The sequence below is a fragment of the Bradysia coprophila genome, chromosome III (assembly GCF_014529535.1).
Source record: "Bradysia coprophila strain Holo2 chromosome III, BU_Bcop_v1, whole genome shotgun sequence".
NCBI classification, from domain to species: domain Eukaryota; kingdom Metazoa; phylum Arthropoda; class Insecta; order Diptera; family Sciaridae; genus Bradysia; species Bradysia coprophila.
This window is the reverse complement of record NC_050736.1, coordinates 4,558,942-4,577,791: the sequence shown is the minus strand read 5'-3', so window position 1 is coordinate 4,577,791 and position 18,850 is coordinate 4,558,942. Positions and strand designations below refer to the sequence as shown.

Genomic DNA, 18,850 nt, shown 5'->3' with positions numbered 1-18,850 from the left:
ATGGAAAAAAATGTTAAATATTTGGATACACTTTACACGTTTGAAAAATAAAATAGAAAATCGATATGTCAGACAATAAAATGTGTATTTAAAGTGAAGTGTTTGCGCTCAAATAAATAAATAAATTTTACTTCAAATGTTTGGGTACATTGACATATGACCTCCTAAGTACTACCACATTACATTCCCATATTGCAGTCTATACTTTTAACATTTTATTTTTTTACAAGATGCAAACTTTTTCGAATATAAAACCTCTCTGATACACGGATCATAAAACGTGGAAATGCGGTCGTTACCGTTAAATAAATCATAACAATCCCGAACCAAAAAAACAGACCATAAACACTCACCCTGTGTGAAAGTCATCTAATCCTTTTCCACAGTACACCACATCATCCGTCGATGTATTAGATTGATTCGCCATCGTTGATTTCAGTGCAAATGTTGTATAAAATTTTAGAGAGATAGAAAGTTTTCACACTACGAGAATATAGTTTATTTATCCCGGCACATATTTATAGCTGGCATTATCCTTTCACGAACATTACACTTCGATAAAACTTTGAAACTCTAAAATGTTTAAAAAGGATAAATTATACGCTTCCGATGAGTATATACGTTTCGGAAAAATTGTTCCTGTGATGATGCTGTATGGTGTTCGTTTTTCTCGAGTGTACCTGGAAATATATGAAAAGGAGGGTTGCATTAGATCACCGTACATTATTTTTATCTTATGTTTTATGTAATGTTATGCTGAATATCATATGAGAGCGCTGTTGTATGAAATCGTTTTACTTTTTTCTATGCTAAATTTTACGTTGTAACGTTGAAAAATGTAATATGATGAAGGAATAAAACCAACAACATTTTATTGCATCTTGGAAAATTCCTGCAATTTCCATCTATATGTATATGGTTGGAAATGTAGAAAATGTTGTGTTTCGAAGAATAACACTACACCCAGATTTATTATGAAAATATATAAACTGAAACATTGTAACGAGATATTCGGTTGTCCAAACTGTTCAATTACGCCACAATTTTCAAAACAATTTCTTATATTTATTGGAATAGAATTTATTGGTGTATTAGAAGTTATGTAAAGTTTTAGCAGTGGTTGTGTGATTTTTGTTTCTTTCCGCTAGCAACTATTTCCGGGAATTTGTCAGAAATGCTGTCGAAAGCACATCTACAACAATGACACAATACAACGTACAAGTAATATTTTCAATTATTTACAGCTCCTTGTTCATTCGATGCAAACTAATTTGTTTGATATTCAAACCAATTTTGCATCAAAAATGAATTCTACGAATTTTGTAACAAGAGTATTATATAAGGGCAATGTTTGGATTTGTACATAGTTCAACTAAATCTGTTGGCTGTGTGAGTTACAAAGGGAATAATAGATATTTGCATCACAAGGAGAGAAACCATGTAAATGCAGTTGAAGCGTTAATTTATATACCAAGAGACTTATTAGTGTTTAATGTGTTTGTGAATTAGAGTCAAAGGTAAGGCAACACATATACACATGTACGTAAAAATAATTCTTAAGCTTAATAGAGTGTTCCAGTTAGAATTTCGAACAGCTTTCAAAAATGGATGTCGCGGAAACGAAAACCAGCAAAACTAAATTTTTTATTCTAGCGATAGACAGCGGCATCCATTTTTGAAAGCTTATCGAACTGAAACAATCTATATTGTCGTATGGTACATGGCGGTGCATAAAAAAAGGTTTGAATCCGATATTTCAAATTTTTTATGGAAATTCACATTCCATAACGGATATCTCCATGGCATAGTAAAATAAACTTTACTCTGTCGTAATATCTCAGTTGCTTTTAAAGAATAAGAGCCAGATTTTGCTAGGTTTGCATCTTTTAATGAGTTTTATCAATTGACATACTCATTTGTGCCAATCGATAAAACTAATAAAAGGACACAAACCTAGCAAAATGTGGCTCTTATTCTTTAACCTATCACAGACGGCAAGCATATTAACAAACAGTTTTACTATCTGATATATTACTTCATTTAAACGAAGATTTTCAGAAATTGATTTCAGAAATCTTTTACTTCATTTGTTTTGAACATGTTTTTTGCTGTATAAGACTCATTAGTCGGAGCCTCTCGTTTATTATTATTGCTGTAGTTGTCGATAACAGATGACAGCCATCTGCAACAGGTTCGAAGCAATGAATAGATTAATGTTTGAATGTCGATTACCATACAAAAATTCAAAATATCGGATTCGACCGCTTTTCTATATAGTGATGTCTACCATACCACTAAACGCGTGGATTCGTACTTCACTACTATTACTCACTGTTTGAAAGAAAAACAAATAATTAAAACTGTTTTCTCTTTCCTTTGTTAAGCCGATGGTCCAGAGTGCACTTGTTATTGGCTGTTAGTGAGGTCAGTCTGGGCCACCGGCTATCATGACTTCCGAAAGTATGACGTCTCGAAGTATGCAAATACTTTCTGAGGAAAGTTAGGCTCACCCTTAAATGTAGGCTAAACATTCTTCGTATTTGGGTTATATCATACGAGTGTGTATGGCAGCCCACTACTCACACTAAAACTACCAAAATTATGAAGCTTTAGTGATTTTTGGGATGTTACGAATGCGACAAATAATTCTTAGAAAAAATCCATGTGGTGTTGTCTGATACAGACTATCCTGTTAAGTACACAATTTTTCACGCTTCCACTTGCAAACGACAAAAACAGCAAAGAGAATGAGATACATGCATGTTTACAGCACAGCAAATCGTCGTTCTTGCTCCTTGCTCTGTTTGCGCCTACTATCGAACATTGAGAGACCGAAAATAGCAATGTTTTCGAATAACTTTAGGAGCGTACTTTCCTGTCGTTTCGTAGCATGGTGTGTGTGAATGGATTACGTTTCGTAAGTAACTGGAAGTGCCAGTAAAAGCCCTGGAGAAATTTGTTCGTCTAATTCCAAAACTTTTTATATCGAAATGCCGCGTTAAATTACAGCACATTCCATCAAAAACAAATAAAAAATTATTTGTTTTTGTCAAACTTTTTCACAGCTTTAATCTGAAAAATGTAAATGAGTTTGATTTGGTCGATTTCATCATTACGCAATCATCACGATAGTCATTTCATTTGATATAAATAAAAAAATAAAATTCTAAAGAGGTATTCACAGTGCGAATTTTGCACGGATTAGAATATAATATAAAGACTAATCCAATTCAAATCAAGTCATACCGAGTATTTCATTAAGTTTAGTATTGTTGTATATGTACAGTACATGCAGAAAAACTTTTTTTATTGTTTCCAAATCTAATCCTCAGGACTTCTCCATACACGATATTTTCATCCTCCTTTTTTTATCCAATAAACAAAACTTTTTTATTACAATGAAAGAGCGTATTCGTGCTGTGTCATTTAATTATGAATTTTGTTTGGAATTCTTATTTACGTTCTCTGTTTTAGACTGACAAGGAATAAAATGAAATACCTTCGTTAATTTGAATGGAAAAAGTGACGTGATATTACACATCCAATATATATTTTTTGGTTACATGGGGTGGTTGTGATTATGGCATTTGTTATTAAAAAACAAGTTTGTTTTGCCAAGTTCATGAAATAATATTAAAAACCGAAAACCCGAAAATTACCTCAAAATTTCGTATATGTGTTTGTCTTGATGCCATTTTCGTAATGTACCAGTTTGCAATAAAATTTTGAACATGGCCTCGTTAAAAGATAATGTCTAAGCTTACTGGTATACCAAATTTTTGGGAAAAATTGCACTTAATGGCCGTTTAGTAACAAACATTTATTTTTCTTTTCTTTTTCTCCATGATTCAATTCCAGTTTCAAAAATTATTTTTTAAGCAGCATATAGCAGACCTATTTTGGTATAGTGTACAAAAATCTGGTTCATATTTGAGCTGATACGATTTTGCCTAAAAATCAGTTTATTTGTTGAACACGTTCAACAGTTTAATTTTTGAACGCTATAAACGGTAAATTAGGATCTTCAACATTACAAGAGACACATCTATTACTCTATGTATAGCAATTTTCTGATCTTCTCTATTTTCATTTTTTTACATCATTTTGAATAAGCTAATTGACAGTGATTTGCGGCATTGTCACATTCTTTAACTTTGAGACGTTTTTAGCCCCGTACGAAGTACTGGGGGCTTATAAGATTAATATGCCGTTTGTAACACGTCGAATTGGAAGCAGACAGTAAGGGCAAAGCATTTGGTTATGTTCATAGATGACGAATCCGCAATAAAAAAAATGTCCGTCCGTCCGTCCGTCCGTCCGTCCGTGACCCCTCTAGCTTGAGTAAATCACAAGCTTTTTTCAAAATTCTTTTTTTCCCCGATTGGTATCGACAAAAGTAAGGTCAAGTTCGAAAATGGGCATGGTAGGGTCGGCCCCTCCAGAGCTAGGGCCCTATAGGTGTTTTTCAGTCTTTCGACGATATCTACCGAAATACGCACGCAATAGCTGCTTGTGATATATCAAATGAAAGGTATTGACGAGTAGAACAAAGTTGCTGAACATTGTTTTTGGGTAAGATGCAACGTGGGCTTGTTGGGAGGGCTCAAAGGTCGTTACTCGGCCCTAAGTGTTTTTTGCACATAAATCGAGTAAATCTCATCCGATTTTGCTAGTTTTTGTTTCATTTGAGAGGTAATTGAATACCCAATGGAAAGTTGGCAAAAAATTTTGGGTTTCTAAAATAATGTCGTAAATTGTTGGTTTTATTTAAAAGGTACTTCGTACGGGCTTTCGTAATTGCGCTATGCGCAATTTTAGAAATGAACAGTTTCAGTAAATTTGAAAATGCCCAACTTGACTTGCATTTTGGTAACAGACGCATTAGAGGGTTGTAAACGTATTAGGGTTCCGGGCTTATTAGGGCTACGGACGTATTATGGTTGCGGACGAAATAGGATTACGGGTTGTACGGGGCTAAGTCGCAGCAAACGCTCCGACTGTTCTGATGCCTTGTTTTTTTATACCTTTTGATATCAGGGAGCCATGTTCAGCTTTATTATAAAGATTGACCATCTAGTTTCGATTAACAAATACTAATTAATTTTAAATGAATTTTTTCTTGAATCATTACGGACGGGATGGCTTGAATCCAGTGTCACAAAATTCCACATGGAATGTTTTTAGCGATTATATCGCATTGTTAATGTCCTAAAGGTCACTCAAGCTTCATAATTTGGGTAGTTGCAGCGTGTTTGGTAGCTACAACAATGTACACACTGAAGGACTCGTATGACGCAACCGAAATACAATTAGTTTGTGTGCATAGCCTAAATTTAGGCGAGTCATCAATTAAGCACATAACTTTCCTCACAGCGTATTTGGATACATCGAGGCGTGGTTCGAAAGTCACGTTAAGCCGGTGGTCTAGACTGCATTTGTTATTGGCTGTAAAAGGATGTTAGTGGGGTCAAATAAATAAAATTTAATGAAATGGAAAGGAGTCAATAACAGTTTCCACCAGTCATTGTATTACGTCTTATTAATTCAATTCATCGAACATAATGGTATAAATTAAAATTGGCTCACCTAGTTGTGTATATTACGTAGGTGGAAGCACGGGGTTTCAGGGGGTTTCGAACATTTAGTTTTTTCATGTTGCAGATATTGCAGTGTCAAATTCTGTCCAAGATGTGACGTATTTGCAAGGTATTGGCCTTTTTCACAAAGTATAATCAGCGTAACCTTCGTAAAAAGAATCTTGAATCTGACAAGAGCACGTGTGCCAACGTGTAAAAAAGAAATGTTCAAAACCCCCTGCTGAACCGTGGCGATCCTCTTGTCAAACGGACAGTACATAAACAAATTCCATCATTTATTAAGAGGCACCGGCACTTAGCTAAAATTGTAGCCTACATTTGCGTGTTTTGTATTTCATTTTTTTTAATATCTTTTCATCAGAATCCTTTTTGAAAAATGTACGACCGCAATTCCGACCACGAATCTGTTAGCTTTAAATAAAAAATAGTTTTGGTTGTAGTCTTTTGACCAGCTCTGACAAAAGTGAGCAGTTTCATGAAATTTTCATAAACTGCTCATTGTTCTCAGAGCTGGTCAAATTGCTACAACCAAATCTATTTTCTGTTGAAAGCTAACACATTCGTGGTCGGAATTGCGGTCGTACATTTTTGAAAAAGGATTCTGGTGGAAAGATATCATCAAAAGTAAACTAAAATCCAGTTTTTAAAAATCGCCCTAATGTATGCTTTTCGGCAAAGTACCGGTGCCTCTTAAAAGAGAGTAGGCTGATATTAGAGCCTACATTCGGGCGTATTAGATGGTCGATTGTATCTTCTTACAAAAATCCTTTTTGAAAAATGGAAACCAGCAATACCGACCACGAATGTGTTAGCTATGAACGAATATCGATTGTGTTTGACTAACCTTGTAAAAAATTTGCTCTGGAACCGTTCTTTTTTTTGTCGTAATTGTAGTTCAGAAGTATTTATTTTACCTTTGACTAATTTTCGATGTCAATTTACTTTTCTCTACTAAGCAGATTCTTTTTTACTATCTCATAATTGAGTTCCTCTAATGAATTTATAAAGTCGCATCCCCGCTAAACAGATAAAAATACTTTGATAGATGGAAGTAATGGACCAGATAATAATACTGGTGATATGCTTGTCGTCGGTAAGAGGTTGTAGAAATAGCAATTATGAATTCATCAACAACAAAAAATTCTAATAAATAAACAGAGTTTAAAATATGAGCGACCTATGAACCTGAAGTTTTGATAAAACGAATGTTTGACAGAACATTTTATTCATCATTTTCGAGCATATTTGCGCAGCCTTTATATACATTTTCGTTTAGTGTACTATAAATTTAAGGTGAAGTCTCGTTTTTGTCAAATCGTAGCTCATTATCTACCTAGTTGAAATAATAGCAGTGAAAAAATGCCATTATTTCGCCGTCGGTAGATAAAATAGCGTATACACCTCTGTCCATATGTTTATTTCGAAACTTGGGGTTATAACATTCGCCTTCGGCTCATGCAATAACTCCCCAAGTGTCTAAATAAACATGTGGACAGAGGTGAATAATCTACTAATATAAATTGGTTGGCTGCGCAGATGGAACGTTTAGTCATGAGAAACATCCTCAAAATTTTTGTCTAGTATCTCCGGAAAATATTGGGCTAATTCACAATGATCGATGTTTTGAAATTTTTATTTGTTGAACCGATTTCGACCTATTTTTGCCAGGAATTAATTTTGCAAGAAAATTGTTGATGGGAAATTCGACGAAAAGTCACTGCTTCGACTTAACCTAAGGAATGATGAACTTTTCACTTTCACAACCAAACAGTTTCTCTTGAACAGTTCGGGGAAAAAAACTGAAATTAAAAATATATTTTCATTCGACAAGTTACCAATACAGTGGTTCAGGCAATAGGGTCACAAAGACAAATTTTTAAGGGTTGTTTCCATGACGAAAATATTGAGCTTTTCATTTCTGGAGCCAAACCATTTGTTTTGAGCAGCTTCTTGCTGCGATTTGACATAAAAACATCACGGCCTTAATTTTTAATCGAATTGTATTTTTTTTGTATTCAAATCAGTATTTTTCGGAGCTGTTTTTGTAGCATATGTATTGTGAGTTCGATGATAATAAAACAAACAGACAGAACATTGTGACTAGCTGGACTAGCTTTTCTTCATCCACTCACACAAGCTCGATCGTTTTATAGTAGTGAAATCAAAACTATTTATTTTTTTCAATGAATTTGCTTGACACAGTGTATCCTAACACCCGCTTCAGTGTAGAACGATGTAAGTATCACACTCGAAATAAGTGAAATGAATTGAGTTGTAAAAAGATTTTCGTTTCAGTGAAAGTAAAACACAACAGCAAAGCAAAATAGACAACAATGAACCTTGCACGTGATGAGATCTTGTTACTGTTTGATGTTGATGGTACACTGACTCTCCCCCGAACTACAATCGAATTGGATTTCGAGGAGTTTTTGTTCAACAAAATTAGGCCGATCGCAACCATTGGCCTCATTAGTGGTTCTGACTTGGGAAAATTGTTTGAGCAATTGAATGGTCAGAAAATTTTACAACAATTCGATTTTATATTTCCGGAAAATGGCCTAGTTCAAATAGTAGATGGAACCGAGGTAGTAAAACAGTCGATTCAAAAACATTTGGGAGAGAAAACACTACAGCGATTCATTAGTTTCGTGCTGAGATACTTGTCTGAACTGGAACTGCCGTTCAAACGCGGAACATTCATCGATCTTCGAAAAGGAATGCTGAACATCTGTCCGATGGGTCGACAATGCACACGGTACGAAAGAAATTTCTTCGCTGATTATGATTTGAAACATAATGTTAGGGGCACAATGATCAAAAAGTTACAGGAAGAATTCCATGACACTGACTTGACGTACAGCGTTGGCGGTCAGATTAGTTTCAATGTTTTTCCGCACGGTTGGGACAAAACGTATGCATTACAATACGTTACGAATGCAACGAAGTATACGCAAATCCATTTTTTCGGCGACCAAACGGAAGCAGGTGGAAATGATTATGAGATATTCAATGATCCCAGAACCATTGGCCATAAAGTTTCTAGTCCACGTGACACCAAGAAGATTCTGTCTGAAATGTTTCAAATTGTCGAATGACGAAATGGTGATGCAATGTATACATAAGGAAGAATATAAAAAATAACTCCACCATTCCATTTTCTTTTTGTTTCCTGTCTGGGTCGCTATTTTCAATATTTTGGGCAATTAGACTGTAAGTCAGGGTCTTATGCCGGAAAATACCCTAGAATGTTTGTATACCAAAGGTTGTATGAAATGTTATGAAAAACGGAATTGTTTGTCCCAATATTTTCCTTGTATACACGATAACTTGAGTAATTATCAACCAATTACCAATTTTATTTTTTTAATCGACGCAGAATTCAATTCCTGAGGTTAAGTTCGAAGATGGGCTATGTGGGATTAAGGATATGGAAGTTGTTCAGTAGTCAGCTATCACGGTGATAGTCAGCTATCACGGTGATAGTCAGCTATCACGGTGATAGTCAGCTATCACGGTGATAGTCAGCTATCACGGTGATAGTCAGCTATCACGGTGATAGTCAGCTATCACGGTGATAGTCAGCTATCACGGTGATAGTCAGCTATCACGGTGATAGTCAGCTATCACGGTGATAGTCAGCTATCACGGTGATAGTCAGCTATCACGGTGATAGTCAGCTATCACGGTGATAGTCAGCTATCACGGTGATAGTCAGCTATCACGGTGATAGTCAGCTATCACGGTGATAGTCAGCTATCACGGTGATAGTCAGCTATCACGGTGATAGTCAGCTATCACGGTGATAGTCAGCTATCACGGTGATAGTCAGCTATCACGGTGATAGTCAGCTATCACGGTGATAGTCAGCTATCACGGTGATAGTCAGCTATCACGGTGATAGTCAGCTATCACGGTGATAGTCAGCTATCACGGTGATAGTCAGCTATCACGGTGATAGTCAGCTATCACTGTAGTGATAGTCAGCTATCACGGTGATAGTCAGCTATCACTGTGATAGTCAGCTATCACGGTGATAGTCAGCTATCACGGTGATAGTCAGCTATCACTGTTATAGTTGGCTATAGTCAGGGACAGTCAGGTGAAAGTCAGCTAGAACGCATGATAGTTTTCTAGCCATGACATAAAATATTTATAAAATTTTATGAACAACCAATTTCTGAATCGTTATTCAAATGTATGGAATGACATTAAAAAACAATCATACATAAAACTTTAAAACTCCCACGAGTGTGAAGTTTGCGGCCAGAGCGAAGCGAGGGCCGTAATTCGCACGAGTCGTGCTATTTTTTTCATGATTAAAGGTTTTGTGAATGTAGAAAGTACCGGGGGGCTTTCTTTCTGTACATAAGTGTAAGGGAAGAACGTCTATCGTACTATTTTATATTTTACCAAAGTGAAAAGTCCTCTAATCGTTCCAAATTCGCATCTTTTACTTTTGTTTAACGTTAACAATAAGACTATAAAACTGAATAATAGACGACTTATACGAGTGGGACGTTTGCGGGCAGAGCGCAGCGAGGGCCGTAATTCACACGAGTCTTTGTCTATTTTTGTATTGTTGATTAAAAATCTGGCCGCAAATTTACAAGCAAATAGAGAACAAAGAACTTGTACTTAAGCGAATGTTTTATATCAGTTATTTGTGATGTTTCGGAAGATTAACAACGGAAAATAAAATGAAATTGATTAAAAATATATTGAAAAAATTGTCAGTCAAGGGACCTGACCCGCCCAAAAGGTGGGCCTAGTAATTCGAGAGATACGATAAATTTTTCTCCCGTAGAAATGCCACGAGAGTAATGAACGAAAAGTTCTCCCACGAAATGTTATGTTTACGAACAAATTCTCACAAAAAATTCCTCACTACAAATTCGAAACTCTTCGTTTAACCGAAACTCTCCATTTAACCGAAACATTCCGTTTACCCGCAACACAAAAGACAGTAACAGATGACACCTCAACAGTGGTGAACGCAACGCCATCTCTTATCACATCTCTGGTTCGAATTTTATGAAAAGTAAAAACTGACTTTTTGCAACCAAATACAATAATTGTCTGTGTGACACAAGGTTGATTTTTGTAGACCCAAATTCGTTTGTTGCTTAGAAAATAAAATAAAATTTGTGTTCTTTGTGTTGTCTAATTGTGATTATAAAATGAAGCGCACAAAACGTTGTGTGCACCAGATTTTGGCCGAACTCGTATGTAAATTGGTACTGATTTCGAGGCTGTGTGTGGTCCATTCGCATCCTGCTTGATGTAATTATTAATCCTGATTAGAATCCGTTGCCAGTTTTTGTACAAATTTCGGTTGTCTGCTCACCATAGCATATTTAAAATTCTTAATTCCATCGGCTATGTTGGTCACTTATGTGCGGTCGAGGCGGTTGCCAAATTTTTAACGAAAACCGCCCGGGTCAGCAAAATCTGGATCCGCCCCTGAACAAACGCTAAAATCAAATTCATTTTGAAAGTAATCTAAAACGACAACGAATCCTTAGTTCGTATTTTTGAATCAAAGGAATTTCTTCAATTATATACTTTCCGTGAAAAAAAAGCTTTTTTCATATTTTTTGTTTCCAAATTCATGTTTAATCGAAAACACGTGCCCCATTTCTCAGCAGTTGTATTGTAATTTACTGTGTTGCTTTTATTGTGTAATCGATTTGGTGGTTTTTATGATTTTCTAGTTCGAATTTTATTTTGAAATATGCGAAAACTTTTTGTTCGTAAAACATTTTTAGAACTGTACGTTGCTAAGACCGTTCTGTTTGATATTAATTTTCTTTACACATTTATCTGCCGATTTCTTTCAATCCGTTCGGTTTAACTACTGCTTTCATCCACTATCCCATTTATAGTTTAAGTTCTTTCTGATGAAATCTTTCTTTGTAGTTGAATTGTTTATTTGATTCATACAGAGGTCGGATGAAAATGTCTTACAGTGGATGATGGGTCTTAAATTATCAAAAAAAAAATTGTTTTGATATATTACATCCATTTACCCATGAAAGCCCGAAGAAAACCTCGAAAAACTTCCGTCTCTAATAATAAATAACACAACTCTTGACTACTCTCAGTTCAACTTTATCTAAAATATTACGTTAAAAACAACTGTTCAAGCTCGCAAATTTTTAGACATTTTGACAGTCTGATATTAAGCTTTCCTTTCATTTGTATGTTTTCCGAATATGGCTCCATTGTGTGTAATGTTTGTTTTTATCATCACGAATAGCTAAGCACAACATACTTTCGTATATACACTGAATGAAAAGTAGGATTAACGATATTTATGTACCATATACACGTACAAAAACATTCCTTCAGATGTTGGTGGTATCTCTCTAGGAGAATCTGAATCGCTAAATGTATAATATAATAGTAATGGGAATCCTGCTTTCGATTAACTCTAGCTATTCACTTTACGAACTTGTTTCAAATAAATTTCGAACGATCTATTGAATACCACTTACAAGAAAATTTATCTCCAAATCTTTATTAAGCTCACCGTCTAGACAATCCGCAATTCTTCAGCATCTTTCAAGAAATAATTAAAAGTTTTTAAGGAAGACAATCGAACACCTGCAAACAAAATCGCTTCGTAAGTAGGAAACATTGACTGCGGTGTGTTTAAAAAAAAATCTCTTTTCAATTTTGCTTTCATTTCATAAATATAGTAGATGGCCAGAACGGGCCAGAATACATTTGCTGGAAATGTGTTTATAATAATTTGTCAAATAAGTTTACGGGTTTCTGACTTCGATTTTCAATCACAAGTGCCTCCATACGGTCACGCGTGTCCCATATCCGTTCTTACTTTTGCCTACGGACCCCAATTACAAATGTAGAAATCAATAGCTGGTGGACATAACACGATGATTATTGATTTTGGCAAACAAAAACCAATGAACCGAAAACTATGATTTATCTCCCCAATTATGGTTACAAAATCACACCTTCCGGCGATGCGATGGCAAATTAATTGTGTTCCCAATGTATTCGATGTGGTTCGGTAGATACATGGAACCGTTCCAAAAAAGTTGAACATCGGATATACATTACAGATTCTTTGTAAACATTTAACCGGAAAACCAAAGAACACTCATGAAATGTGTTAACAATTTGGTGCGGATGTTGATAATATTTAAACAAACAATCCAACCACGAAACTGATCATACAGGGTGGAAATTTGAAAAGTCTGCTCGTGCTTTGTGTAGTGGTAAGTAAATACAGCAGAAGCAACGTTAATTTAATTTTAACTTCATGTGAGAGCTAACATGATTTCGTGATTTCCCTTATGGCAACCGCAATTTCTTTGTGAACAAGTTTTGCAAATTTTTCTTTCCCATTTTTATGGCTTTTTGATGTAACAAGATGAGAAAGATAATTGTTTTAAAGTAATGCTTTTGAAAGCACAAACTATATTGGTTAGCGAAGTTTACTTTAGCTGAGCGACTGCATTTTCAGTTTAAATTAAAATCAAAAATGGCAACGTCGATAAAACGGAAGGAGAATCGCTCGTCGTAAGTTTACTTAATGTGCGAGTATCTCTCTGGCAAGCTACATACATTAATAACGGTGTCAAATCTAAACAGGCCTGGTCATAATCGTGAAGGCTGAAATTTACCCTTTCCCAGGCGGCAAGTATGTCATCAGTTTATCATCGGATCTGTTACTTCATTTGATGAAAGTCTTTTTAAGCGACTGATTTTAAATATTTTTAATAAAGAAATGCGTTGAGACCGCATTACGTATAGTTTCCACTTAAAAAGAGCACTCCGTTTAGCCTCCGTCTACATGACAGTTGTAAAATAGAACAAAAGAACTGTCACGCAAACGGAGTGGAAATTGAATTTATCTTCATGCATAAAAAATTCTTTCAATGTTCGGAACACCACCGAAGCAATACAACATTCAAAATAAAAATTGAATTTATTTCAATTTTTTACTCCGTTTACGTGACAGTTCCTTTGTTCTATTTTACAACTGTCATGTAAACGGAGGCTAAACGGAGTGCTCTTTTTAAGTGGAAACTATACTTTAGTCAGAGCTTGTCGTTTATTCATGCAGTCTTTATTGATAACAGATGTTTGCCGTCCGTATCAGGTTAAATTAATTATTTAATGAATTGTTGTTTGGCTCGTGTTGAGTCTATATTAAAGGAAATAGGGTTAGCCCAAAGTATTTATAAAAAAAAAATTAACGAGAGAAAACAATGGTTGTAGTTTTCGTGTATAATCCAAATTTTCTCTATTCCATGACCGAACCAAAAAGGAACAAAAACGCACAATTGAATCTCACACATTTGCCTTTATAAACAGCTTTTTTACCAGTTTTTTGTTGAACTGAGTCACAGTATGTTAGGCTTTATATGTCATTTTATCGCGTCACGAAACTACTGTACAAACCCATAAAAACCACTTTTCGTAATCCACTTCCTTGTATAAAGTCAAGCATTTAGCAATCTGATGAGCATATTCTAGGCGCAGTGTTCCGCAAATTTCTCTTTTATGTTCGTTTCGTAAATGTTTCAGCAGTTTAGGTCTTTGTTTCGAAAGCGTACTTATGTGTTTTTCTATCCCCAAACAGAATGCTAGAATTTTTCATAGGTTAATTCTGTATAATATGTTCGCAACAAAAACAATTTAGAAGTGTACTATATGTGGCAGCTTTAAATATGCAGTATGTAGCCCAGCGCTTTTATTTAAAAAAAAAAAACTGTAAACGCCTCGCCTTGCAAGTTAAACAATTTCATGAAGACACTGTCATGTCTGTGTGTTTGTTTTAATGTTTTTTTACATTAACCTTTTTCGATCGGTTAAACGATATATATACCAAAGATGTTAATGTTCTTATAGGGGTGAATAATCGGGCTGTAGAATCGTTCATACACATTGTGCACACTGCGATAAAGGATAATTGAATTGAAATGGTTTTTAGTGGTTGTTTTGAAAGCGATTCAGTCGAAAGTTATTTTAAAAAATCACACACAGTTATGTCGATATAATGCAGACACGCACCGGAAGGAATAGAGAAGTTCATCATTTAAGTATATTAAATGGATAAACTGATGATGAACTGATATTTAATTCAATAAAATATTATTTAAGAAAACATCTACCGAGAAACCATTCAACAAATGATATTGTCATTTTATGGCGTAATTCAAAGGACTGTCTACATAAAACCGCTACAAACCCTCAATTAATATGAAAGTAATTTATTGTTATAGCAATTGAATCAATTAAAGCCTCGTGATTTATATAATTCTTTAACACTTAAAAGATTTCTATAATTAATTTCTCGTGCTTTCGTTCTTGCGTTGCTGCTATTGAAGATAAATTATTGATAACGATTGTTACCGTCTATATACGTACAGTCAATTTATGGAAACGTACACCACCATTCACGTACATTTCAGGGGGAAGCATTTTATATTTCTTGTTTTTCTTTTTTTGTTGTGTTTGTTCGTTCATCCACACAAATCTCTGCGATGAAGCCTAATTCTAGTAATCTAGATATATTGCTTGTTTCAGTCGAATTCCATTACATAATAAGCAAAATTTCGTAATAATTTCACAAATCAAAAGATTAACCAAAAGGAATTAATAAATTATTCAAATATTTTCTTCTTCCATTCAAACAGTACCACAAATTCTTCGACATTCTACAGAGAGCTTACGCATTCCAATTAGCTTTTCAGTGGAGCGAAGTGGATTTATTAATAAATGTCTATATTTGATTTGATTCGTAATTACATTTTACCCATTTTGGAATGGGTGGGGTATGCAATATACGACACTTAGTGTGTTTTGTGGCAGTTAAGATACTTTTACGTGATACAGCAAAGTAAATATCGCTTTGCTCATATTAAATATGCGTAATCACGCCCAATCACATAATAAAGCACTGCGTATACGTGCTTCCAAATTTTTATTTTTATGAGTGGGTATACAGCCCTATCCGTCGGGCCAAGCTGACGAACAAAATATACTGTGAGATTACTTGCATTTGTCGGTTAGAACGAGTCTATTTTGTTGTCGTTAAGTTTAAATTATCGTATTAGGTTTCTGAGACCCAATAGACCCAAGGGTTCTGAGATCCACTCGCAATAAAACAATTGAAGTTGAGTTATGTTACATGCCTGTAGTACTTTCAAATTTTTATTTTGATGAATGAGGAGGTTATGGCCCGACTTGAAGCCCGAAGAGGAGGTACTACATAAAAATCAATGAAGAAACCAAGACAACCAGATTATATACAAACGTACAGAGATAATATCATATGTCTAGAGGTGAATGAAAATTGCAATTGAATGTACCGTACCCTCATCAACGCAAGCAAAAATGAATCTTTTTTATTAGTGACATTCTATATATTTGCGAGTTCTTTTTAACAAGAAAATAAATCGAAAAAAAACTCTCTCTACTGCTTGTCCATAATTTGAAAAGATAGAAACGACTTGAACGTATTTATGGGGAAAACTTTCATTTGAAAATTTCCATATTGAAATTTTCCATTGAAATTTTCCAGCAAAATAACATTATTAAAACTTCATTTAGCATGCAAGATAAACAAAATAGTTATCTTACATGTTCATCGTAAGATTAATTGCTTTATAATACTTGTTAATCCCTTCTGTACACACATACACAGAGTCCCACGTAAACGGGAAAATATATTGCCAATAAATGGATTTGAATTTAAATTCCTTTTGTCGGTATTGTATCATTCTGTAATGGTTTGAATTATGCATTAATGCGTCTAGCTCGTAAAAAGCACATACAGGAGAAGCTATTGTGATCAATGAACTTTTACTCACAAAGTCTTGTAATCTTGTACATACTTAGAGGGAAAAGTTGTTTGGAGAAGTTTTAAGCATACAAAATGTTAGCAAATCATGTTTAATATCCACACAAAATTCTAAAAGAAACGTACACCTACGAGGTCTGTCACGCTACATGAACATTCTAAACATTCTTTGCACTTATTAAAAATAACATATTGTTGTTGTGTACACGTATACTGTGCATACAATACAAAACCACAAACCATGCTGGCTGTAACAATTTCCTTTTCTCAATGTCATTTTTCAGATTGCATTAACGTTTTCATTTTTCATGACAAAGGAAAATCGTACGAAAAATATAATTTATGCATAAAGTACTTTCTGTAGAACTTGCCTGTGCTAAATGGAAGCTTCGGCTTTGTTACGAAGGAATGTACTTTAAAAAGAAAATGAAACCGTCGAAATCGGAAAGCGGAGGATTTCAGTTGCAAAGCTTTGTGAAAAACAAATATCTTTCTGTTTATCTTTCGACTCAATTTGTTTTGTTATGTGGTTCCAGGTGCACCATTCAAATGGCTGATGTAATGTTAAAACAATTTTTTATAAACTCAATCAAGATAAAAGCGCAATGAAAAATGAAACAACTACAAGTGTAATCAATGGAGTCAATGGTCTGTTTGGGTAATTTATTGCTTCTCGTCCGTTTGTGGCTTTTTAATTATTTAGCTTCGAGCTAGTGAAACAGTTTTGAATATTTTGCGAGCTCTACGATTACTTTTACGTACTACCTTCTGGTACCGTCCCATTAATTTTGTTGTAAAATTTAACTCAATTCAATTTGTTTCGCTTTGAGTCAACTTAATACAAACGGTCAAGGAAAAAAGTAAACAAAACGCAACAAACTTAGTCAAACAGTCGAAACGAAATAGTTCACAGAGTATATAGAGTGAAGAAAGCAATCAAAAATAGCAACGGTAAACTGTGATAGATCTGATTCAGGAACTAAGGATTTTAGTTAAAGTTAAACGAATGATTCAATCAGTCCATTCAATTATAGAGTCAGGTAGCTTTATCAATGCATTTCGAAATTGTGCAGTCAAGTGAGATCAATGCACTGGGCTATATGTAAGCGTAATTGAATGATGGAAGTCCGTTCAGTTTGCCTATAATCAAGTTTACAAATAAATCCTATGTCCAGATATGTCTTAATGTTTCTATTTTTCTTTCAGTTCAACATAATGCTTGAACTTAATCTGTGAAAACATTTTTTAATTAGTAAAATGGTAATTTTTACTAATTAAAAGATGGTAATAATTGAAATGCAGCTGTTTGAATTCATTAGAAAGAAGTTAATTAGAGATTACGATCCAAGGCATATCACTCATATGGCTACGACCCACACACAACATTTTTCTTGTAAGGAAACTTTTCAATTTATGCAAAGAAAAGTTTTACAAAGTTTTTTCATATTCAAACTTTTAAATAGATAAAAAACCATCAGCAAAAAGACGTTTGGTAATGAATTATCTTTTTCATTTTCATAAAAGGGATTACGTTGAAGCGTTATTATAGAAAAGTTCTAAACAGTTGTGAGAAACAGCGAAGGTTTTATACATCTTCCTGGGTTTGTGTATTTATATTTATCACAAAAAAAAATCTGTTGAAAACAAACTTGAAATTATTGTCGATAATTAATCATTGACTACTACTTTCAATGTCAGAAAAATGAGCCCTCTTATCATTCGACAATAAATCGCACAATCAAATTTAACGATCGTTCAACGAATTATGATGTCAAATGGGAAACTCCGATGGAAATTATGATCCCAATCATTATTTTTCAAGGGCACAGTTGAAAATGTTCATAAATCATCACAAGGATTATATTTCTGGTGCTTAACTTTTAATTTCTTTGGCATTTACTTTTTTCCGTTTTTTACTTTCCTCAGAAAGCATTTGTAAAATCGAATTTCTTTGTTATCAGAAAAATTAATCGAAAATGGAAAAATTATTATGTCCGGGCTGTGTGTAAGTGTGGTACTGACTGACGAATGTATAATGGGATGTCGAGTGGTCGATGTCTTCATCAAATTTAATTTAACATTTATGCGACGGGAAGATTCATAAAACGTACACTAATGTTGAGAAATAGGGAAGCTAAGTTAGTATAGAATACGACAAAATGTTGAAATGTTTAAAACCGTTTAAGCGTTCCAGCAGTACTTATTAGGTGAAGCTTTCGATTTCAGATACATATTCAACTGGTGTAAATTGAATGAATCAAATCATAGCTTTGAATCTACAACGTAAACGTGGAATAGAAATCCTAATTTCATGCTGGAATCTCAAATACTATGATCGATTTATTAACTTCAAATGATATAATAAGTTGGCTGGAGTGAGACATACAGAAACAGAATGCAACAAATTGTCGACGTACTA

At 34.4% G+C, this 18,850-nt stretch overlaps 2 protein-coding genes across 2 annotated transcripts in view; one reads left to right on the top strand and one right to left on the bottom strand.

The window, feature by feature from the left end:
• The window catches only part of LOC119078818 (sex peptide receptor-like), an 87,313-nt gene that overhangs the window by 13,988 nt on the left and 54,475 nt on the right, over nucleotides 1–18,850 (bottom strand). Inside the window, exon 3 of the mRNA XM_037186528.1 lies at nucleotides 354–680. Coding sequence (XP_037042423.1) covers nucleotides 354–427 — 74 coding nt within the window. The 5' untranslated portion in view covers nucleotides 428–680. The remainder of the gene's footprint in view (nucleotides 1–353; nucleotides 681–18,850) is intronic.
• On the top strand, nucleotides 7,699–8,739 carry LOC119078827 (phosphomannomutase-like). The gene is made up of 2 exons (XM_037186538.1): nucleotides 7,699–7,832; nucleotides 7,893–8,739. The coding sequence occupies exon 2, from the start codon at nucleotides 7,931–7,933 to the stop codon at nucleotides 8,690–8,692; it is 762 nt and encodes a 253-aa protein (XP_037042433.1). The 5' UTR covers nucleotides 7,699–7,832; nucleotides 7,893–7,930; the 3' UTR covers nucleotides 8,693–8,739.

Coding starts and splice junctions, on each gene's coding strand:
- LOC119078827 (XM_037186538.1), top strand. CDS start 7,931: ATGAACCTTGCACGTGATGAGATCTTGTTACTGTTTGATGTTGATGGT.